This window comes from Alternaria alternata (assembly GCF_001642055.1).
Source record: "Alternaria alternata strain SRC1lrK2f unplaced genomic scaffold CC77scaffold_6, whole genome shotgun sequence".
Taxonomy (NCBI): Eukaryota; Fungi; Ascomycota; class Dothideomycetes; order Pleosporales; family Pleosporaceae; genus Alternaria; species Alternaria alternata.
The window spans coordinates 865020-887978 of NW_017306195.1; the positions used below are offsets into that span (position 1 = coordinate 865020).

Below are 22959 nucleotides of genomic sequence, written 5' to 3' on the forward strand. Positions count from 1 at the left end.
GCGAGTTTGCTGCATCACGCTCGCAGGGCTGAGTTTCGTTGGTTCGCCATGCTGACTGCTGATGTGCATGTTAATTGCTGTGCAGCCCTGCCTTAGTAGACACCGTCATCTTGAGCTGAATATTTTGTATGATTTAGTAATTTTATGCGCTCTAGGAACTGACTCGACATGTCAATTCGTCTTCCCATTGCCCCACTTGCTTTTTTTCCTTCGCGGTTGCCCTGTCGCGCCATCCTTACACCCAGCCCGTCGCGGCACTACTCTGCCTCGGGCTCCTGCTCCCCGCGCGACTCCCAACCCTCACCGGAACACCATTCCAACTATCGTTTAGATATGTCGCGTTGTCCTCATCATATCCATTCGCGTATTTCCCCACATCTTGATCGGCACCACCCCATTGGCCTCCGCTGTCGTCATCAACACGAGCCTTCTGACTACTCCAGCTCTGTTCGCTGACGGCATGGCTACCAGGCCAAATGGCTGCATCGTCAGGTCGTTGGGAGTGTCGACTCAGATGGCTAGTCTGACTTCCGCCCGCCCAGCCTGCTTGACCGTCTTCCCAGCCTGTAGGGTGTACGTGCTTGCTGCTCCTATGACTTCTACGGGTATCATGGCTACCGTGACTTCGACGAGCAGACTGTATACTTGATACTTGGCTTTGACGACCCAGAGACGCCCGCTCACTCCCTGTACCTACGACACCGACCTCACTGGTTGATTTGTTTCTCTCAAGACCATCCCATGTAGTATCGCCCAAGGGAAGTGTAGGACTGCCAAAATGTACAGACGTAGGACTGTTGGCGATTTGCTGAAAAGTAGGAGACTCGACACCGGTCCAACTAGCATTGTCAGTGGCTTTGGGTCTCTTGCTCCAGCTTCGTTCGCTTGAAGACTTGCTACCCGCACCTGCCCAGGTATGTGGGTGAGGCGTGTTTGCAGACAACATCGACGCAGGTTCTCTGCCTTCTTTCTTACTACTAGAACTCTCCTCATTGTTATTTTGGTTACGACCCCAACCTTGAGTTTCAGTGCTCTTCACACTGCCGCCCCATCCAGTCGCAATATAGTCCTCCTCTCCTGACGCATCTTCGACTGTAGGCGCTTTGTACGTTGCATGACTCTTCCCTGAAGCACTGTCCGAGTCATTCTTTGATTTTGGCGACTTGTTGCTAGTATGAGTCGATCTGTGGCTCTTGCATGAGTGACTTGGACTGGCGACTTTCCATGCACTCTCAAACTGTCCACCATCCCAAGATACCTCTGACAATACCTTAGTGTCTCCTTTAACTGGCAATATGTCAGGAGACGGCCGTCTAGCGGGTGGCGAACGCATAGACGACGCTTTCTTCTCAATCCAGGAGTTCGACACCGGAATGATGTCTTTGTAACCTTGTGAGCGTGGTCTGACATATCTGAATCCCTCACTGATGGCCTTGGTTGGAGATCCTGGCACAATGTATTCGTACGCGTCGCTCATGGATACAGCTGTATGAGCTACAGATGAAGCTCTGCTAGAGGGCCAACCGCTCGCTCCACCTGTCATCATGAAACCTGTCGGCGAACCCATGTCTTCGCCATCAGAGTGCAGGTAGCCTTCTTCGTATTCTGATTCGGAGATGGATGTAAGTGTCTTGGATGATGAGAGATGTGAGCGACGAGACTTATTGTTTTTGACATTCTTCTCACTGCCACTCTTTTGTTTCTGCTTCTCTTTCGAACGTTCTTTTGTCTGACGGGAAGACGTGCGATGCATCGGTGTAGAATGCGGAACCGGACCTCTGGCCAGAGAGGCTGACTCGACGGTAGATGCTGCTTTGACCCAATGTTTTGGTTGCTCACTGAGAGCCTTCTGTGGTCCGGAGTCAAACTCACCATCCTTGTCTACAACGATAACGCGACCATCATCTGCTTTGATGACGAAGGTTCCCCATTGGGGTGGCATAGGGACAGTCACAGTGTCCTTCTTCACCTTCTCTTGATCCCCAGGTTTCTTGTCCTGACAGCCATCACGATCCGTCCGCTTAACTTCCAGTCCGCCCAATTCCCTTATTTTCTCCAAGTTCCGTTGTATATCTCCGCTGATCGCCTTTTGCACGTCATCACTCCACACTGTCTGCACACCATCTCTGGGTTCTTTTCGTTTCTTCTGCTTGTAGAATCGTGTGTCGATTGGACCAAAGCCTGGTGCTACTCCAGGAGGGAGTTGCATGTCCGCGCCGTCATCGACAAAACTGCCCGTGTAGGCTGAGGCCTCTGATTTGCTGCTAGCGATCCAACGCGCAACGTGGCGCTGATCGAGACCGCGAGGTATGCGCTTGGTGAAGGATCCGCCATCGTCGACAAAGGATTGGGGCGTTATGGAACTCATGCTCGCACTATGGTCATTTAATTGCAGTCCACCAGATTGACGTACAAGAGGCTCGTGGAAATATGTTTTACAGAGAGAAGATCGGTTCCGGCCTGCTGATTTGCGAGCGGCGGGGCGAATGAAGAAACGTCGGTGTGGTGTGGTGGATTTTGAACGCATTGCAGCGACAGTGGAGCAGAAGTGAAGGTAGACAACTTTTCGACTGCATAGCAGAACGACGAGAGCAAAACAATATGCAGACCGGCGAGACATGATTAAAAGACATGAAATAAACACACAAACTGAGGAATTTGAAAGCATTTACCGTGACACAGCACCTGTGCCGCCAATTGCTAAGATATCTATGCGCACATCCAACAAACACCAACACACATTAGCACCGACACTCCTTCTGTCTTCAGCGCACAGCCAACAGAGTCAACAAATCAAATCAAGTCCTACAGTTTCGCCTTCTCCCGCTTCTTCTGTTCTTCCCATTGTAATTGCACGTTCCGCATCTTGTACCAGCTCAACATACCAGCCAGCGCACCAAACAACGGGTTCACCCAAAGCAGGAAACTCCACCACCGCGGACTATTGCTTCTAACATCCTGCATGACTCTCTGTATCTCTTTCTCAAGATAGCTCCTGTCGTGATCATTCCAGACCACGACGCCGTTGCCCGGGCCTCTCCGCAAACAGCGCTCCGCTTTCTCGCGCACGTCGCCTTGACTCATAACGCGGTTCCGCGCATCTTCTTCGGTAAGATGCGAATCACGATCGCGTAGGCGTTGTATCTGAATTGCGGGATCCGACACGCCAACAACGAGGATAGTGCCACAGTAGCGTTCCCAGCCGCTCTCAAAAAGGAGAGGGACGTCTAGCACGACCGCCCAGTTGCCGCGCAGGTATGCCCATACCATTTGTCTATACATCTCCTTTCGTACTGCAGGATGTACAATGCTATTCAGCTTTTTTCGGTCGCGCTCCTTCTCTTCTCCACTGCCAAAGACTCTCCGTCCTAGTGCTGGTCGGTTCAGCGGGCGTCCTTTGGGCGTCGCATCGGGAAGAAGCAGATCCGGTGTGGTAGGTAGGAAGTGCTCGACGATGGCGTTGTAGCCTGCAGTGCCGGGTTCAACGACTTGCCGCGCGATGAGGTCAGCGTCTACGATCGGAAGAGAATAGGGCGGCTTGGAGAGGATGGACGAGACGGTCGATTTGCCCGTCGCGATGGAGCCTGTGAGGCCGAGGAGGAGCATGGCAGATTGCTTCGACTGAAGCTGGCGTGTCAATAGAGAGGGTCAGATGTTGATCGATGCAAGCCCAGGTTCTGCGTCTGAGCTGGTGATGTTGATTTCACATGGCGGGTGCATGAGAGATGGGATGACGATTGCGGGGAGCTGGGAGCTCGTACCTCGGAGGTGAGCATGGGCCCCTTGTCCCTCGCCCGCTCAACAGCACTACGAAGCCTTCATCTTCACTAATATCAGCGATGGTGGAATGAGGTAGATATGTTTTGATTCATGTGTTTACGCGACTAGAATCGCAAAAAACCGACAAAGGATATCACCAAGCCGTTGCGCCCAACACCATTCTTGTTTTCTTCCTTACTATGGAGAAGAAGGCGGAGTAGCGGGCAAATACAAAGTCCTCTCACTCTCATCAGAATTAGCAGCGATCTCTTGCTCTGGCTTTGCTTCCTCCTCTTCGGGTATAGAACTTTCAGGTACAGAACTCAGAGGCGACGAAGATGGCTCCCAAGCATCGAAAACCGGTACAATCGGTACGGGAACCGCTACCTTACCCTACAAGTGCCCTCATGTTAGCCATCTCAAAAGGAAGACACACGATGGATGGAGCTCAGTCTGAGACATCTCCGTGGTTTACAGTCTTCTTGATTGGCTCAACGAGTTTGCGCGCGGGACGGAAGATTTGCAGCTGGTTGTCCTCTGCAGCGCCCATCATGAGCCATGGATCGTTCTTGTTCCAGTCAAAGTCGCAGATTCGGTTCGTGAAGCCACCGTGCATGAACAGTCTGTTGCATGTTAGTACGTGAGCTGACAATAGGTTCGCGATAACTTACAGTTCAGGGGGGCCATCTTCTGCTTCCTCAGCCGTCTGTTCAGAACCGATCTTGCTGAGATCCCACAGGCAAATACGGCGATCGTAACTGGAACTGGCAAGAATGGCAGCATCTTGCGGGTGCCATTGCAGACCAATGACATCTGAGGCGTGATTTTGCAGGCTGTGAAGCTTCTTGTCAAAATTCCTCATATCCCAGATTCCGACTGATTTGTCTGCCGAGCCTGTCGCGAAAGTCCCTTCAAACTCGGGATGGAACGAGATGCAGTTGACTGCGTCGTCGTGGGCCTCCTTCCTGTACAGTGCCTTCTTGTGTGTTTCCATACGAGTATCGATGATTTGCCAAGTAAGATCGTCGGACGCGGTACCAATGAGGAAGTTGTGGATCGGGTGGTATTGAACATCGTTGACGGTTGCACTGTGAACGTTGTATGTCGCCGTTGGACTGATGGTCTTGTTGCTCTTGGAGAAGCCACTCTTGATGTCCCAAGTCTTCACTGTGGTATCCTCGTTACCCGTCACCAAGTGTCCCTCTTTCAGAGGACTCCAGCTCAAGCCAAATCCCTCCTTGCTATGGCCTACAAGCTCGGCCTCGAACTTGATCGAATCGTCCTTTGGTTGCAGCGGGTGCTTGGTCCGGTCGAAGATGAGCACCTTGCCGTCTACACACAGCGATGCTATGATGTCGGGGTTCTGAGGCTGGTAGCGCGCCTTGTTGACCTCGCCAGGGTGGTTGATCTTCTGCACAATCTTGAAGTCAAAGGGTCGCTTCGCATTGCCGTGGCCGCCGATTTCTCCGCGCTCTTCGTTAAGCTCTGACAAGTCTGGAACCCGGAAGTCGGGTATCTCGCAGTGGGCGATTTGTAGGTAGTTTTGGGCTTGGTTCGACGTGTGGGTTCCAAGAATGACGCGGTGCTGGCTCATGTTGGTGCCTTCTACAGGCTTCTTGTCGGGAAGCCATTGTGTAGTGAGCGTAGGCCACTCGAGCGCGCGGCCGTACAGCATATCGTATAAAAAGACGCTGTTCTTCTTCCATATCTTGTACTCTTCGTTGATGAGCTTCTGCTCCAACTGCTCTTGGTCGTCCATCTCGTGGGAATCGTGAGCGTCTGTCGCGATAGTGTTAGAACCAAGTCTCTGAGGGGTTCAAAAGTGTCGGGGCTTGAGCGACTGCGCATGTATGGTAGTGAGCTGGTACGCCATGTGCCAACTGTGTCGGTGTGGTATACGAAGTTCGCTCGCCTTCAGTCTACATGGCAATGTCGCAAAACAAACCCGCAACAGGTGAACAGACTTACCACTCATAGTCTCGTCCATGGTGAGGGTGAATGTATGCTGATAGTCAAGGGTGTGGTGGGATATATGCGATCTTGAAGTGTGATGCGCAGAAGCTACGGCGCACGACGCGCTCCCAAAGTTCGCGTTTGGACCAACCCCGATGTCGATCCATTAGCGCCCCACTTGCTTGGCAGTCGCCGCCCGTATATCCATTGCGTCTATGATCAAGACTCCGACTCTTTGAAGACCCCAGCGTCGAGAACCAACACCCTATACTCTCTCTCGCCCTCTCGCCCCAGCGCCTTTGCGCGCCTCTCTCACTGCCATCTTCTCCCCTTGTCGCCCACTATATATTGCGACTCTCAGCCCCGCCACTTGTACACAATCCACAACCTATCCTCAGCCATTCCTAGACAGGAGCAGCAGCCATGGGTGTCCCAAAGTTCTTTCGATGGATGTCCGAAAGGTATCCGGGTATTTCGCAGCTCATTGCTGAGAACCGTATTCCCGAATTCGACTGTCTCTACGTAAGTGCTCTTGTGTCGCATTCGATGCGCACAGTTAGTTAACAGTCACAGCTTGACATGAACGGCATCATCCATAACTGCACCCACAACGATTCCGACAGCGTCACGGCGCGCAAGTCCGAAGATCAGATGTTCATCTCCATCTTCAACTACATCGAGCATTTGTTTGGCAAAATTAAGCCCAAACAGCTCTTCTTCATGGCCATTGATGGTGTCGCCCCGCGCGCCAAGATGAACCAGCAGCGTGCGCGACGTTTCCGAACCGCTCTCGATACTGAAAAGGCTCGGGAGAAGGCTATCCGCGAAGGCGTAGAGATGCCGACCGAGGAAGCGTTCGACAGCAACTGCATTACGCCAGGTACTGCTTTCATGGCGAAGCTCACGCAGCAGCTCAAGTACTTCATCAACAAGAAGGTCTCCGAGGACATAGACTGGCAGGGCGTGGAAGTCGTGCTGTCTGGTCACGAGGTCCCCGGAGAGGGAGAGCACAAGGTCATGGAGTACATCCGTCAGGCCAAGGCACAGCCGGGGTACGACCCGAACCGCCGCCACTGCCTGTACGGTCTCGATGCCGACCTCATCATGTTGGGTTTGCTCAGCCACGACCCCCACTTCAGCTTGCTGCGTGAAGAGGTGACGTTTGGCCGCCAGAGCCAAACCAAGTCCAAGGAGTTGGAACACCAAAACTTTTACCTAATGCACCTTAGCATTGTTCGAGAATACCTGGAACTCGAGTTCCAGGAACTGGAAGAGCCCGGTGCTCTTAGCTTCCCATTCGACATGGAGCGTGTCATTGACGATTTCATTCTCATGGCTTTCTTTGTTGGTAACGATTTCCTTCCTAATCTTCCACATTTGCATATCAATGAGGGCGCCTTGGCCCTCATGTTCAACGTCTACAAGACTGTCCTACCCAAGGGTAAAGGATACATCAACGAGGGTGGTGTCATCAACATGGAGCGCCTGGCTATCTTGTTGGATGAACTCTCAAACATCGAATACCGTCACTTCGAATCGGAGAATGCCGATGCTGCTTGGTTCAAGGGTAAGAAACTTGGAAAGGAGGATGTAATGGCCAAAACGGCGAAACGAGGCACGGTTGTCATGACCACGCAGCAGAAGGAACTGTTCTCCAAGGTCAAGAGCTGGCTGGGTAATTACATGGAAAAGAAAGACCAAGCTCCGTTGGACCTTCCGGTATCTCTCAACGCGGAGGATCGAAAATTCGTTCAAGAACTTGCCGACAAGTTACATCTCCCTTGGAAGACTGTCCAAAATGACGACGGCGACCGTCACATTCAGGTTACACCTCCACCTAAGCTAGTTGAAGGCGACTCGGATGAGGAGGATGAGATGGATGACGAATCTACGAAAGCGATTGTACGCGTTGTACAAAAGTACGAACAGGCGAAGATCGTTGACATCTCGCCTGAGGACGCCCAATCGGAGATGCAGAAGAAATACGACGAGAAGTTTGACGCGTGGAAGAATGACTACTACAAGAGCAAGTTCGACTGGGATCGCAGCAACGAGGAAGAGCTTCGCAAACTGACGGAGAACTACGTCCAAGGATTGCAGTGGGTTCTCTTTTACTACTACCGTGGAGTCGCGTCGTGGCCATGGTACTATGGCTACCACTACTCGCCTATGATTTCCGACGTCAAGCGAGGTCTGAAGGCGGACATCAACTTCAGACTTGGACAGCCGTTTAAGCCCTTCCAGCAACTGATGGGTGTCCTGCCTGATCGCAGTAAGAGCATCGTACCAAAAGCCTACCATCCCCTCATGACCAATGAGGATTCGCCGATCATCGACTTCTATCCTCGAGACTTCACTCTCGACATGAACGGAAAGAAGCAGGACTGGGAGGCTGTCGTCAAGATTCCATTCATCCAGGAAGATCGTCTGCTTAAGGCCATGGCAACCAAGGAGAACGATCTGACACCGGACGAGAAGCAGCGTAATTCATTTGGCGTTTCGTTGAAGTTCACTTACGCTAAAGATTTGGATTTTGTCTACCAGTCATCTCTGCCAGGTGTATTCCCGGATCTTCCTCACTGCAAATGTATCGAGAACATATTCGACCTACCGACTATGGACGGACTAGAATACTACATTGGCCTCATGGACGGCGTCAAACTGGGTGCCTCAGCTCTGGCCGGCTTCCCCAGCTTGAAGACTCTGCCGTTCCATGGCAAGCTTGAGTTTGCGGGTGTCAATGTTTTCCAACAAGACAGCCGTAACGAGAGCATGGTCATTACACTACTAGATACGGAGCCACGACAGTCTGTCGGGCACGCACAAGCAAAACTCGGCAAGGCCGTTCATGTTGGCTACCCGTTCCTACATGAAGCAAAGGTAATAAAAGTATCGGATGAGCTGTTCGACTACGTTCTGCCAGAGAGCGGCGATTCTCCTGCGCCCGTTGCTATTCCCCATGGACCACAAGAGATTTCCAACTGGAAGAAGACTGCGAACCGCATCGAAAGCCAGTACAGCAAGCGTCTTGGCATCAATGTCGGAGAGATTGAGTCACTCGTGCACGTAGAAATGCTCAAGGGACTCAAGAAGACCGACGAAGGCGCTACCATCAAGGAATACGGCGAGGTCGCTGGACTACAAGTGGAGTATGCAACACAAACAGTTGTGGATGAGGTTATCAGCGCAGATGCTCGCTTTATAGAGAAAGAGGCGCTTCCTATTGAAGAAGAGTTCCCCGAGGGAGCCCGAGCATTCTACCTTGGAGACTACGCGTATGGCCGTCCCTTACAAGTCATGGGCCACGCCGACAATAAGGCCACGATCATGGTCGCGAAGCTAAAGAAGCAAGAGCCAGCTTTTGGACGCGAAGTCGTCATCATGGCAGAAAGGTCCATGCCGTATCTTCCATCCTACCAGGTGGCGAGGCATCTGAATATGCCGCCGCTTGCGTTGTCTAAGCTCACGTCGTCATTCAATGTCAACTCAAGCGGTCTTAAACTCAATCTCGGTCTGAACCTCAAGTTTGAAGCGAAGAAGCTCAAGGTATTGGGCTACTCTCGCAAGTCAGCCAACGGATGGGAGTATAGCGAGAAGGCCATAAACCTCTTGCAACAGTATATGACCAAGTTCCCGGAGTTTATCGCCGCCATTATCATGAACCCGACGGGTGACGGCTGGGAAGACACGGACTTTTATCCTCCCGAAGTTGCGAAGCAGAAGGTCAAGGAGATTGGAGCCTGGCTCAAGAGTGTTCAGACGAAGAACTTTGAGAAGGTACCCTTGGACGCTGAGCAGCTCGACTCGGATACAGTCAAGCTCATCGAGGCAGCCGCTGATGCCAACTTTCCCCTCACCCAAGAAGTTGAGCCCAAGACGGTTACAAAGGTGCCCCGTGTCGCTCTGCTGAAGCCTTCTGATGCAGAACAACGATTGGGACACCAGCACTTCAGCATTGGCGATCGCATTGTCTATGTTCAAGACTCTGGAAGGGTCCCAATCGGATCATCAGGTACTGTGGTTGGCAAAACCCGCACTGCGCGTGTTCTGTTGCTCGATGTTGTATTCGACGCTACCTTTATGAGCGGTACTTCTCTCGGCGACCGTTGTTCTCCGTTCAGAGGATCAACTGTACCGGCTACTGCAGTTGTGAACATGACGGATCAGCAGGTCGTGCATTATTCTAGTGCTGCTGCCGCCAGGCGTCCACAACAAGCGCCTACTTCGTACAACATGCCCCGCTTCGGTGCTCCTGGAGGCCCTGGGCTAGTTCCAGCAGGTACGCCACCACCCCTCCGTGGCTCATACCGAGGAGCTTTCGGAGGCGCGAACGGACGTGGCGGAGGCATGGCACCACGTCAAAGCTCTGGACCGCAGCAAGGACAGCAGCAGACACTGCCAATCCATGGCGGACCACCTCGTGGTGGTCGTGGCGGCCGGGGCGGAACCGCTCCCCGTGTTGGACAAGTCAACGGCCAAGCCTCTCAAGACCAGAACCAGGCTCCCAATGGCACGAACACTCGCGGTAACCTGCGAGGTGGCTCTGCTGATTTCGTCCCGCGTGGACGAGGAGGAGGCTACAAGGGCCGGGGAGGCTTCACCGTCATCGACAACACTGATCCCGCTGAAGGAGTTGTGCCCAACAACCCAAATTTCCAGCCGCGAAACTACTCGAACGTACCACCGCCGGCAAATCTTGATGGTGGACGAGGTGGTAGAGGACGAGGCCGTGGTCGTGGCGGTTTCCGTGGACGTGGAGGACCAAGGGGCGGCGCACCACCTGCTGCCCAGTAGACTCCTCTTCATAGTACATCTGAACTTCGATTCGGGGTTGTTTGAGCGTTTCACAAAGCATGCTAGCGTGGCGTCACGGCGTTCAGCTCGAACATAACATGGGAAATGCATAGATGATACCCGTAGATGATAGGATCAGATAGAGGGCAAGATGATATGGGAGAAGACGGTGTAGGATAGCTTGTGCGCAGGTTGATACCCATATCACATTATCTGTAGCAATCGCAAATGAACCATTATGTATACCCGACATTTGTGGTGAAGTCCAGTCGTCCGAGGTCAGATGCTAACCGTGGAGATGATGGACTAGCGTGGAATGGGTGAACCCTGGTTTCATAGGGCTGAGCTCCGACCTCCGCGCGACAGGCCAGATACGTGTTAGGACCCAGCGAAAGCTAAACGCTCACGCCCACTCCCAACGAGCCTCTCTTCCTCTCATAGCCGACAAACGTTCAAAGATAGAGCCCCGCGCTCATCTTCTACCTCTACGATGCACTCGACACTTGTGCGTCTACAGAATGTCTTTGGCTTCTTCACCACGGTCGCTTTCACAGTCGCGAGCGTCATTGCACTGAGTAGCTTCATCTCCCCACAGAACCCGTCAGCCAGCATATCGCTGCAGAATGTACAATTGGTAATGGGGCGGCCGCATTACTACTCACCCAAGAGGGAGGAATACGCGCATATCAAGTTCGACCTCAACGCTGGTACGTCTCCTACACAAATCACAACCATGCTACGGGTATACAAATGCAACAGCAGAACTAACACTCGCATGCACAGATCTCAGCTCGCTCTTCAACTGGAACACTAAGCAAGTCTTCGTCTACCTCAAAGCCGTCTACCCCTCAACACGCGCCTCAGAACCGCCGTCCGAAGCCATCATCTGGGATGCCATCCTCGCTTCCAAGTCAGCGCCCTGGCACACGGGCTACTTTGTTCACCCCGACAAGAAGTCGAAGCTGCCTAAGCAATCCGCCAAGAAGCGCGCCGCGTCCAAATCAAAGACGACGTCGCCCTATCCCATCGGCGAACTGCACCTCGAGAACAACAAGCCCAAATACAAGATCACCGATATAACTGGCAAGCTGGGCAATAGGACGGATGTCACATTGGAGCTAGGATGGAATGTGCAGCCATGGGTCGGCGCATTGACCTGGACCAACTGGAACACGGTTGGTGCATGGCGCGGTTTGGAGGGAGGCAGGAGTAAGGCGTTTACTTTCCCCGAGGTTGGTGCCAAGGCGGCAAAGCCCAAGGATTTGGAGACTGAGAAGGGTGCCGAGGGTTACAGATTGGTGGTTGGTGAGGAAGTCCCGCTGAAGAAGGCTGTCGTTTAGAAACGGCATTTGGGCAATCTATGCGCCGAGGGGACAGGGTCCCAGGAGATGGTTATATTTGATACCAATAGGCATGCGTTTTTGTTGGTTTGCCTCATATTGATCATACAGAGCAATCAATACGATTTCAAGTACAAACAACTAGTCTGCCCTAAGTAGAAGTGTTGGTACATGCTCGGGTCAAGGTCGGACCTCCGATCTCGCCGCAAACCGCCACTTTCTGGTTGTCGGATTTCAAAGCGCGCTCCACAACCCTCAATCACCTCACACTATGCGCCATCCGCGGTACCACCTACACCACTCCTCCTCTCGCCCATCCGATCACGCTCCAGACTAACACCAAACCTCTGCGAGTAAAGTCCTTTATTCATCACTGCCATACGAAGTGCATCCCATCGACCTGCGCTGACGCAACCCCCACCAACTCTCCGACTGCTCGCGCCAACCCTGGCACGTCAAATCCCCCAATCTCGCCATGCCTCTTGACAACATACGGAACATCCTTCTCGTGCTCTCCGGCAAAGGCGGAGTCGGAAAATCAAGCGTCACTACCCAGCTCGCCCTTACCCTATCGTTACAAGGACATTCGGTCGGTGTTTTGGATATAGACTTGACAGGCCCGAGTATACCGCGCTTTTTTGGTATCGAGAATGAAAAAGTAAGGCAAGCGCCTGGTGGCTGGATACCGGTGGATGTACACGGTGAGCAGACATTGGCTACGCATAAGAGAGTGGGCGAAGAGGATGGAAGCACAACGGAGCAAACAGAAGGAGGAGAGGCGGCTGCAGATGGCCAAAAGATTGGATCTTTATCCTGCATGTCACTAGGCTTCATCTTGGCCTCGCGCTCCGATGCTGTAATCTGGCGCGGCCCTAAGAAGACAGCCATGGTTCGCCAGTTCCTCACCGACGTCCTATGGCCACCGCTCGATTACCTCCTCATCGACACGCCGCCCGGTACCTCCGACGAACACATCTCTCTGCTCGAAACACTGTTGAAGAACACCACACCCTCTCCCGCTCTCAACCCGTATCTCCCCTTCCTGGCCGGCGCCGTCGTGGTCACGACCCCACAAGCCATCAGCGTCAGCGACGTCAAGAAGGAACTCAACTTCTGCAAGAAGACCGGCATCAGAGTCCTTGGCGTAGTAGAAAATATGGCCGGCTTCATCTGCCCAAACTGTTCGGAATGCACAAACGTTTTCAGCAAGGGCGGCGGAGCCGTCATGGCAACAGAGTTCGAAGTCCCTTTCTTGGGTTCTGTACCGATTGACCCGGCGTTTGTGGAATTGGTCGAGAGCGGGACAAGGCCGGTGTATCCCAAGGGTACGGTGTTGCAAGGGAAGGAGATGGATACTGAAGAAGTTGCGGCTTTGAAGAGTAAGGATGGCCTTTTTGTGGACAAGTATCGGGATTGTTCGTTGGCGCCACTTTTTGAGGAATTTGTGACGAGGTTGAAGGGAGATATTGGGAGGATTCAGTGAGGAGGTGAAGAGTTGATATGTAAAGATGAAGATGACGAAGAGATGAAATAGATACCATTCAAGACGTAGAGAGGAATAGATACCCGGCCAAACATCGCTGATTATGTAGGGTCAGTAAGTCTTTGACTCTACTGGAGAGTATAAGGTATGCTGACTCTCCCAGATCTCGCCGTCCATCTTGTTGTTGTCATTCCGTCTCGTGTGATTACATTGCTCCAAGGTGAACAAACGCACGCTGGTTTCGTCACAGCGATCTTGATTCGCTGTGTCTTGCTCACCAGTATTAGCGGTCTGTCGTCGTGACGGATGAGGCTCCACTCGTAATCGCAATTATCAGTCTTCTACTTGAGATCCCATTTCGTACTGGCGCCTCTGGCTTTTGGTCTGCAGATCAAACGTGCAGGTAGCAGTGTAGAGGTGAGAGAGCGCTTGATTAGCTTTTCAGGTAAAGGTGGGCGTAAACGATCACTGGCCAGCGAACCCTATATGAAGCCGCTACTACCCATACGGAAAGGTGACCTACAATCCTCTTTACTTGCAACACCAACTTTCGAGACTTGCAAACTGTCAAAGATCTCAGAGTCAGCGAGCGAGAGTCTATTGCGATACTGAAATTGCTGTTCTGTTACGGCTCTGCGTATAGACAAATAACTGCACCTCTACGAGACTGCGCCAAAATCCGACAGCATGGACATCGCGAGCGACAAAACCCCGCCAGATCCACGACTCACAATGGGCGATCTTCAGCAGCCTCCTCTAGATCCTTTTCGAGTACACGATCAGATGCAGACACCTGAGATTGAAGCACGTCAGAGTGATCAGCTCACTCCAGAACTCGAGGATAGCGCGGACCAAGAGTGCGATGCCAACGGAAACGGAATGCTGAGAGACAAGTTTCCTGGTTCTGCCACTACACCAGAAGAGGATCCAGGTTCTGAAGCAGAGTCTAGTGTAGACCAGAACGAGCAACTCGTGGTCAAGCTGAAGTACAGCACCAAGACAAAGACCACCAACACGTCCTCTTCACCAGACCACCAAAGGTCCGCTAATGGCACTTCAGTTTCCCAGAAGCTTGGCACAATTTCGAAAACCATTTCCGATTGCCTGAAACTTTGCCCAGAATGGGGAACCATTTCCAATCCTTCCAGCGGAAGTCCTATCGTCAAACAAGAGAGTGGACATCATCGATACACTGCATCCCCGGATTCGAAGACGACCGACCCACAGATCAAGATCGAGAAGGACGATGATCAAGCTTTGGTTCCGACCCCACTCAGTAAGCCTATGGAAGAGTCAGGTCAGGTCAAGGTCATCAAGGATGAGCTCGAACATGACGCACGTCAACAGATACATGATCCCCACCAAGGTTTTGCTCAAAATGATATGGATGTTGATGCTCATCCTGCAAACGGTACTATGCATGTTCCGGCCAACGACAACACCTTCAACAAGTCCTTGGATATCGCTGATACACAGGCCGCTGCACCAGAGCCTACGGCCGTCGACGAGCGTAGTGCTGATGACGTGGATGGTGAATATCAGCAGAGCGAGAGCGCATCACCAGAAGCTGCTCGTGGTGAAAATACCGTGTTTAACAACGACGAAAACACCTCTAATGGTACTGATTCACAGGAGTGGTCCCCAAGCGCTATCAACAAACAGCACAAAGGCCATCCAGCGATCGATCATCAACTTGTACCATCAGGCTTCACATCTGATGAGATGAACGTGCAGCAACAAGACCAGGTCAAGCAAATTCCGCATATCTTCGGTACTGGCCAACCTGATCTTGGCGTTCAGGATGTATGGAGTCAGCCTCACCCCAACTTTCCGGATCCGGTTCACCTCACTACTACGTCGTCTTCACCTCGTCATCAGGACTCACGTGTTTCGAACCCCAACATCACTTTGGAAGGTATCTCGCAGTTCCAAACAACGCAACCCCATCATGTCTCCCTACAGCCTTCTGATCAATGCAACCAACCCAACTTCGGTCTCAGCTTCAGTCGTCAGCAACAGCTTCAGGCACAGATCGAAAGGCAGAAGAAGCAGTTAGAGGACTTCAGGAAACAGAACGAAGAGTGGTCGCAACAGTCTCAACAGTCACTTCATGGGTTCGGCTATCCTCAGAGGCAATCGAACGCACCTCCATCGTTTATTACGGGCCCTCTGACTTACCAACGCGCACCTCAATTCAGCAGCCAGCAGGTTCCAAACGGACTCAGCAGTCCCGGATTCCCACAATCGGCTTCAACTACAGTCCCCTATAGTCAAATGCCACTGAACATGTCTTATTGCCTCAATCCAGCATCACTATACAAGAGTACGACAAAGATCTCAGCGCCTCCTAGCTTGAACACCCGGGTACTAGGGCCGTATGCTCCCCAGGGCCCTAAAGAGACGCCGAAGAAGATTCCGGATGAGAACCACTCTAGCGACGAAGGCGATGCTTCCGATGACGATGAGCCTCTTCAAAGCCGAGTGAAGCGTCACCCATCGGTCACTAGCAGCCGTGATTCTGTCATTGGTATGTCACCTCTACTTACAGCGTCCAACGGGATTGCACGACATCCACGACAGAATAATGACTCTGATGTTGAGTTCGTCACAAGCACGTCTAAGCCAAAAGATGCTACACTCAAGGCCAATCAGAACCAAGTACATAAGTCACAACCTGCCTCCGTTCCCACCAAGAACGCTTCACCTTCCTCGGAAAGCGCCGAAGAAATTGACTGGACCCTTCCTCAATACGAAGTCCAACGCCAACCCCTCGCGAAGGGCGAAGACATCCCCAGCGCCAAAGTTTCCCTACCCGGCCTGGTCCGTGAAGAGATCCTCTTATCCCCAGACCACGCGGACGAAGAAGTCCATCTCCTGATGAACATCTTCATACCGAACCAGCGCGCCCTTCCTAACCCCGATCCCGAACCTGCAATCGCCCTCCTCAACTTCCACACCATTGCCGTCATGGTGATAGAAGCGTACGTGCAATACGAAATCGGCGACGAGTTTGGCACGGGACGCGGACACTTCCATACTGAGCACAACCGCGGCGAAGCAGAATACGAGCGTATGCGCGACGCGGTCGACGCGGATACCAACGAGATCTTCTTTGCGGTTGTGGATCGGTACAGAGCAGGGTTGGAGAGCAAGAAGAAACCGTTGCAGCTTATCAGGGGTACGCAGGAGTTCTGTGACTTGGCGCTAGACTTGATCTTCTACATTAAAGATCACGGATTGCTTAGGCCGGAACCGAAATCCAAGGCTGCTAGGGCGGATAAGGGTGTTAAGAGGGGGCCGAGGGGTGGGGCAAAGGCTGATGAAGCGAAGGGCAAGGGGATTAAGAGGGGTACGACTGCGAAACCTAATGAGGTACAGCCGAGGAAAAAGGCGAAGACTGCGCCGGTGTTGGAGGTGAAGAAGAAGAGGTCGAAGCCAAAGACTTCGGGGATTACGGTTCTAAGAAGGTAAGAGGCTGCACTGAGGGAGTGGTGAATGATGATTTGAGTCTTTTCTGCTTGCGCTAAAGCAAACCTGGGACATGAGGCTTGAGATCGGTTTCATTTGAGCTAGCGATGTGTAAGATAGAAGGTGGTGGGCTGAGATCTACTTCTCCGTTGGCGTTGGTCAATTCGACATGCTCCTCGACACTACACCCTACATGCTACAAACCAAGGCAATGCGTAACACGGTCGACCCAAATTCCACGTACAGTCTTCGTGCTGTATTCTACATTGGTCGTCAACAGCCACTTGTATGGCGCATTTTTCTCCTCTTGGTCCCCGTATCGCAGCCATCCTTCCTCCACTATTGTACACAACGTCCCGAAATCATCATTAGAATAACCATAACCAAAGTTAAGTCTGTCGCGATGGAAGTAGATCCGCCGTGCTTGGGGATTAGATGTGATGATAGACATCAGCATCTGGGTAACGGCCCAGTGAGCAGGAACACAACCTAACAGGTGAGGCGGCGATATATCTGAATTGCGGGAGACTTTGAAACTAAGACGTTTGAGATTCAAAGAAGCCAACGGAATGTGGAATTGGTAGCAACTACGACGTCTCCCCGTTTTACAAGCCTCGGACATGAAGTGATCTTCCGAAAAGACGACGACGACTTTGCCAGGATCGATAATGGGTTCCACCTTGATGCTGAAGCCTTCTTCAAGTAACCAACTCGCTTCGTAAGCGCGATAGTACTTGTCGGCTGCCTTTTGGATCTCCTTTAGTGCTTCCGTCCGAATTTGCTTGCAGGTGCGTAACAAGCCGTCATATGCTGGCTGGCCGGAGTTAAAGATATACTGATCCTCGGGTGTAAAGTACTCGTAAACCATGACACGCAGCTCCATGGGGAGGTCCAGGAAAGTGAGTTTGCCTGTATCAAGGGCAATAGCAGCTTTGGTGAAGTTGCCCTCCAACTTTGCCACGTCGCTATCGCACCCTATGGGAGACGGAGAGAACATGTCTTGAGGATATCAGGTACTAGGTTTCGTGGAGCGGTCGCGTTAGAGTTGTTGAGTAGAGGTAATGGAGCGGGTGTGGATTGTGGAATACACAAGAGTAGGTAGCGAGGAATATAATGGAAGGACAGCACGGGCTCTAGCCAGAAAGGGAAGACTTTGTCAGACTGGAGAAAATCATAAAGCACTCTAATCGTTCAAGGTTGTTATGTGCCGCATACCAAGATTATCAGTAGAAGATACTGATACATACACATACTACCAAATTTTGCGTCCAGTGAGGCGTCCCAAGGCTTAACCCCCCTCTTGTGTAGGACCGAACACTAGCCACATTGCACATGACGCTCGCCCTTGTCTATCTCCTGGACAATGACCTCTCCACACTTCAAGTTATAGCGCACGACTATCCTCAAGGATCGCGCCTTAACCTTGGAAATCATCTCACTAGCAGCGCGAACAAATATCTTAGCCTTTTAGACATCTTTGACATTATTGCATTATGCTAAGCTTCCAGCCGCTCGAATCACTATCTACTGCTTCTTGACTCCACTGTGGTAGTTATCAACAGGAGCAACTTCCTTGACGCTCTCCCAGATCTGCTCAATGCCCTTGACCGCCTCGTCGCTAAGCTTACCTGCCTTCAAGCTCTTGGCAGTCTGTTCAGCCTGGCTAACCTTGCTAGCACCGAAGATGACACCATCCTCATCGCCCTGAAGCACGCTGTGGTAGGCGACCCAGCGGTATGCTAGCTCCGCCTTAGTAACACCCTCCTTCTCAGCGATCTCGTTCCACTTGACAAGCGCCTTGCGCATAGTCTCGTTATCGTAAAGCTTTCCGTACAGATTACCTAGGGCTTTGTCGTTGAAGCGTCCCGCGCCTGCATCAAGGTCTGAGGCAGTCTTTACGAGGAAACCACCAGCAAGTGGCGAGTAGGCATAGAAATGGATGCCGAGCTTGCGGAGGGTAGGGAAGAGCTGGGTCTCCAAGTGGCGGGCAACAGGGTTATAGTTGCCCTGGTATACTTGTGGCAGAGGGTAGCCCTTCGCCTTCGCGATGTCGTATACCTCCTGTACTTGCTCGGCTGAAAAGTTGCTGAGACCGAAACGGCGGAAAATGCCCTTCTTGTATGCCTCGTTCACACCCGCCAGGGTCTCCTCAAAGGGAACAGTCGTGTCTGGTGCATGGATGTAGAAGATATCGAATTGATCGATCTTGGCGGTCTCGAGAGATTCCTGGGTGTCCTTGATCACACCTTCCTTTGAGACATTGCCAGGTTGTCCAAAGCCTCCCGCAAGCTTGGTGTCGATGACAAAGTCTTTGCGCTTCTCTAGCTGGCCAATGGCAACCTCTGACCCGGTGTAAATACGAGCAGAGTCAATGTTCTTAATACCATTGGCGATCAGGACATCGACGAGTTCGGCGCGCAGTTCTGGTGTCTTGAAGTGGCTAGAGTCTGAAAGCGCAGCTCCTCCGAAGATTGTCTTAACCATGGTGAAGGCGGGTATCGATTCCAAACGTGGTTTTGTGTGGGTTATGTGAGAGATTTGAGGGTGTTGTAGGCTTTGATTTTGTTATAGCTCTGATAGTGGGGACAGCACAGGCGATGATGTTGTTGATCCTGCTCGATGATGTAGTAGAAGAAGCCGCGGTTCAACTGTTGGTGATGCTTCCCCAACGCCCACCTTTCTTCTACTTATATACATACTTGGACAGGCATCCCCGCAGCCAAACACCGCTCGCGTACTTTTCGGAGCGTAACAGCGTTCCCATTACAAATGCGTCTCAAACACTAGTCATTCGTTGACGCCTACAGCACAACGGGCAGCCACGACAAAGCTAGGTCCACTTATTCCCGCGTAACCCCTCCTCGGTACATATTGCACAATCGCCAACCATGGAAATCGACCACTCGTATGCGTCCGGCGATATCATTAAGACCGATCACGTGCTATGCATGCACTTCTCACTCATCGTGGACGAATAAGAAACATGTCCATACGAAGCGAATGCGACAAAGTGAGCCTCGAGACTACGCAATAGCGATCTTACGGTTGGTGGCGCGAAGCCTGGACTAAGCCCTTTCTTGACTAGTGAACTTCATGCAACATTCGAGTAGTCCGTAACGGCGGACGAATAGTAAACATGACCGCAAGGCAACCCGTCCTCATGCTCAAGCAATGGACCATCACAGAACCATATAGAAAGTGTGATTATTATAATCTCCCATCTCTGCTCAGCATGCTTATCTTACAAAGAGTGCAAAACATTAAATGCACAACTCTAATGTTACATGCTCACTGCCACTGCCTATAACCTGTTCAGGAATACGATGAGGACTACGTACACTCCATGGACTTTGTGAATGCCTACATGCGTAGCGAACTCTGGTCTTACGAAATATCTGGATTGTCTGACTACCGTTCGGATCGGGGGGTGGACGCTCCGGTTAAATTGACTATACCCATCGTATTCTCCGCTTCGCAACTTCACTTGGGGGGAGGGAAGTCTTTCAGTTCTGATACTCAGCCTTGTGAGGCGGGCGTACAAATAGATTGCGTCAAGCTAAAGAACAAAAAGAAAGCGACACATGTTGCTGCATATGTATACTAGACATACATTGGGCTAACGACAACGGGTGATCCATCGGGTTGCAAAAGATTAGACTAGCATCTCTCACAAAATCTAAAATAGTCTTCTTGGTCTTACCAGGACATGCACTATCCAAACTATACGATGCGACGCGATGCCCAACCAGATTCATACTCTCTGCGACCATCAAGATGGTCCAGAAGCCATCTCCGTCCAACCACCATCTGCTCTCCAAACTCCAGCTTTCGTGTAGTCGCCTCTTCCTCCACCTTTCAAGTATCCAAAGCGGAAATATTCGTTGACATTTTCCATGTGTCTAGTCCAAGTCCAGCTTTCCTCCATACGGTCAGCGTATTCATGGTACCTTTCCACATCGTTGACCAAGATACTTATCCCGTCATAAGGTTCGGGGAAAGGGAAGTGCCAATCGAAGGTGATATTCGGTCTCAAATGGTGAATGTTCAGGTTATTGTGGATGATTGGCGCAGTAATAATAGGAAGTAAGGTGCCCATAGGTGCGTCACCGCGAAGTGCACTAGGCGTCTCGAGGATGCTGGCGAAGCCCCACCGTGCAGTGCCATTGATGAAGAGGCCGATCAAGATGCCTTGAAAGAGTAAAGATGGACGTGTTTGCATAGATGTACCAGGAACAAGTAGCAAGCCGAGGATATAGTGGTGGATGCGAACATTCATCTTTGGGATGGCAACAAGCGCAAGAATGCCTCCGACCAGAGCACCATAGATGGCGAGGTAGCGCGGCAGGCGACCCTCGACACGGAACGACCAGGCTTGTCCCAGGGCGATGGTGAACAAGATAAGGACGATAATGATCAGCGCTGGAATGGCACCTGGCTGATTCTTGATGTCGTGTGGTGTGAGGCGCTCGATAGGAATCTTGTCGAACGTGTAGTTGTTTAAAGCGCCGATCCAACATCCTCCAAGCCAAAGGATGGTTTTCTCAACCTGTGCGTGGAGGCCTTGCAGTTGACGACGCACCGCAAATTGGTAGACGGCATACATGCAGAATGATGCCGGAAGAAAGCGCCCCAAGGCAATACTGATGATGGAGTAGTAGTCGGTAAGGTTTGGTGGGTCTGATGCAAGCGCAACGTGGAAGAAGACACCAAAGAAGATGGAGGAGAAAAAGACGGATGGCGATGTTGTGAACAAAGACAACAGGATGGTAAAAGTTAGCGACACGCCTAGCAGTGGCCACCGCAGGTCGCGACATTTGGCTTGTGTACCAGACAGGAAGGAGAAGGACCGTGGGAAATAAGAGTCAAAGCCAATACTCTTAATATGCCTCCTGTTCACGCTGGGGTACTCGTTCTTCTCACCAACCTGCGCAACAACTCCGCAACCACCGGACGCGTCGTTTATAAAACCAGCATGAATAGCCGCTCCGCAGATGAAAGAATCAGCACGGTAGTATGTGTTTTCCAGTGTCTCTTCCTCGTCGGTGGGTCCACCAATAACGAGTTGACGGTAATTTACGTTCTTGTCACCAACAGCATGTGGATTCAGCAATTGCTCGCGCCTACAGTTTGCCGGGCAACGGAACGGCATGGTACTGTTCTCGAAGGGCCGGCAGAGATCCCCATTTAGCCCGCAACCATTGCCATCGCTCCAGAAGCGATCTGTACACCGTATGCGCACTGGGCTTCCGTATCCCGGTATGTCTGCTGCGAACGCGCTACGATGCAGGACCAATCCAAAAGTGAGGAGCCAGCAGAAGTAGAAAAAGACTAGCAGGGCAATCTTCTGTCTTCGCTCTGGGAAGTAGTTGTTCAACAACTGGATCGGCGCAGTCTGTATCTTGGGAAAGAAGGGATGTATCTTCCACGGTCGTGGTGGCTGAGGACCCTTGACCCATACAACAACATTGTTCCATGTACGTTGCAACCGCGGTGGAATGTATTTACTGGTGTAGTAGGGCTCTTGTGGGCTATAGTACTCCTCGCCGGATGTCTCGGAGTTGGCGGGTACGTCGGCAGGCTCGGCAGAAGAAGTGTTCGCAGTCTCGTCGTCGCGATATGCCTGGGGAGGCGCGCCCTCATCGTCAAGGCTTTCTCGTGGCTCCATGTCGTAGAGGGACGCCAGCTCGTGGCGCGAACGCGTTGGGGACGACAGTTTGGTAGCGAATGGGATGACGATGCGCCGAGGCTTGAGAGATGCTTATCGATAGGAATAGGCGGAACGACGGAAGATGATGAATGTCTGGTTGACTAGAGAGAAGCAAGATGGCTATGCATGAGGTTAAGTGAAGGGAAGTCTGAAAGAGCTGAGGCAAAAGTATAGCTGCAAGGAAAGAGCTCTGGGGAGCTTCGGGACCTGCATGATGCGGGCCTGTGGAGTTCCCACGTTCCGGCTTCACGGCGCTAACACGCTAGTCGGCTCTCGAGTACGAGGTATTGGGTGTCCGCGGCACAGGCAAAGAAAGTATCGTGTTGTACGTGTCTACGGAGCTGGGGATATGGCGACTGGCATGGTTCCAAGTAGCTGCAGATAGCTTCCCCAGATGCTGCTGCCATGCGTAGCTCAACGTGGCTCAACGCGGTCTAGGCGTGCCATGCGGCTTC

General features: G+C 52.0%; 10 protein-coding genes across 10 annotated transcripts; 3 read left to right on the forward strand and 7 right to left on the reverse strand.

Annotated features, from left to right (window-relative positions):
* Positions 1 to 131: 131 nt before the first annotated feature.
* Positions 132 to 2527, reverse strand: CC77DRAFT_985198 (hypothetical protein; the record flags this gene model as incomplete). Its single annotated transcript, XM_018536191.1, has 3 exons — positions 132 to 966; positions 1012 to 1281; positions 1330 to 2527. 3 exons carry the CDS (start codon positions 2525 to 2527, stop codon positions 236 to 238), a joined length of 2199 nt encoding a protein of 732 aa, XP_018388099.1. The 3' UTR covers positions 132 to 235.
* Positions 2528 to 2805: 278 nt separating this feature from the next.
* Positions 2806 to 3606, reverse strand: CC77DRAFT_930751 (CoaE-domain-containing protein; the record flags this gene model as incomplete). The annotated part of the gene is made up of 1 exon (XM_018534180.1): positions 2806 to 3606. One exon carries the CDS (start codon positions 3604 to 3606, stop codon positions 2806 to 2808), a length of 801 nt encoding a protein of 266 aa, XP_018388100.1.
* A 245-nt stretch (positions 3607 to 3851) lies between these two features.
* Positions 3852 to 5827, reverse strand: CC77DRAFT_1039199 (WD40 repeat-like protein). The gene is made up of 3 exons (XM_018527150.1): positions 5728 to 5827; positions 4431 to 5538; positions 3852 to 4382 (listed from the first exon to the last, which is right to left on the reverse strand). Exons 1-3 carry the CDS (start codon positions 5744 to 5746, stop codon positions 4208 to 4210), a joined length of 1302 nt encoding a protein of 433 aa, XP_018388101.1. The 5' UTR covers positions 5747 to 5827; the 3' UTR covers positions 3852 to 4207.
* Positions 5828 to 10547: 4720 nt separating this feature from the next.
* Positions 10548 to 10878, reverse strand: CC77DRAFT_743863 (hypothetical protein). The gene has a single exon (XM_018533026.1). It carries the CDS (start codon positions 10757 to 10759, stop codon positions 10589 to 10591), a length of 171 nt encoding a protein of 56 aa, XP_018388102.1. The 5' UTR covers positions 10760 to 10878; the 3' UTR covers positions 10548 to 10588.
* CC77DRAFT_1093155 (signal peptidase 22 kDa subunit) lies at positions 10872 to 11985 on the forward strand. Its single transcript, XM_018529667.1, has 2 exons — positions 10872 to 11213; positions 11290 to 11985. The coding sequence occupies exons 1-2, from the start codon at positions 10997 to 10999 to the stop codon at positions 11844 to 11846; spliced, it is 774 nt and encodes a 257-aa protein (XP_018388103.1). The 5' UTR covers positions 10872 to 10996; the 3' UTR covers positions 11847 to 11985.
* A 99-nt stretch (positions 11986 to 12084) lies between these two features.
* CC77DRAFT_743909 (P-loop containing nucleoside triphosphate hydrolase protein) lies at positions 12085 to 13733 on the forward strand. The gene is made up of 3 exons (XM_018533027.1): positions 12085 to 13439; positions 13493 to 13549; positions 13617 to 13733. The coding sequence occupies exon 1, from the start codon at positions 12322 to 12324 to the stop codon at positions 13327 to 13329; it is 1008 nt and encodes a 335-aa protein (XP_018388104.1). The 5' UTR covers positions 12085 to 12321; the 3' UTR covers positions 13330 to 13439; positions 13493 to 13549; positions 13617 to 13733.
* A 283-nt stretch (positions 13734 to 14016) lies between these two features.
* On the forward strand, positions 14017 to 16800 carry CC77DRAFT_1007182 (hypothetical protein; the record flags this gene model as incomplete). Its single annotated transcript, XM_018523464.1, has 1 exon — positions 14017 to 16800. One exon carries the CDS (start codon positions 14017 to 14019, stop codon positions 16798 to 16800), a length of 2784 nt encoding a protein of 927 aa, XP_018388105.1.
* A 119-nt stretch (positions 16801 to 16919) lies between these two features.
* CC77DRAFT_1018678 (hypothetical protein) lies at positions 16920 to 17868 on the reverse strand. The gene has a single exon (XM_018524671.1). The coding sequence runs from the start codon at positions 17792 to 17794 to the stop codon at positions 16994 to 16996; it is 801 nt and encodes a 266-aa protein (XP_018388106.1). The 5' UTR covers positions 17795 to 17868; the 3' UTR covers positions 16920 to 16993.
* Positions 17869 to 18321: 453 nt separating this feature from the next.
* On the reverse strand, positions 18322 to 19281 carry CC77DRAFT_930738 (Aldo/keto reductase; the record flags this gene model as incomplete). The annotated part of the gene is made up of 1 exon (XM_018534179.1): positions 18322 to 19281. The coding sequence occupies one exon, from the start codon at positions 19279 to 19281 to the stop codon at positions 18322 to 18324; it is 960 nt and encodes a 319-aa protein (XP_018388107.1).
* A 1058-nt stretch (positions 19282 to 20339) lies between these two features.
* CC77DRAFT_1018680 (hypothetical protein) lies at positions 20340 to 22869 on the reverse strand. Its single transcript, XM_018524672.1, has one exon. The coding sequence runs from the start codon at positions 22460 to 22462 to the stop codon at positions 20567 to 20569; it is 1896 nt and encodes a 631-aa protein (XP_018388108.1). The 5' UTR covers positions 22463 to 22869; the 3' UTR covers positions 20340 to 20566.
* Between the last annotated feature and the right edge of the window lie 90 nt (positions 22870 to 22959).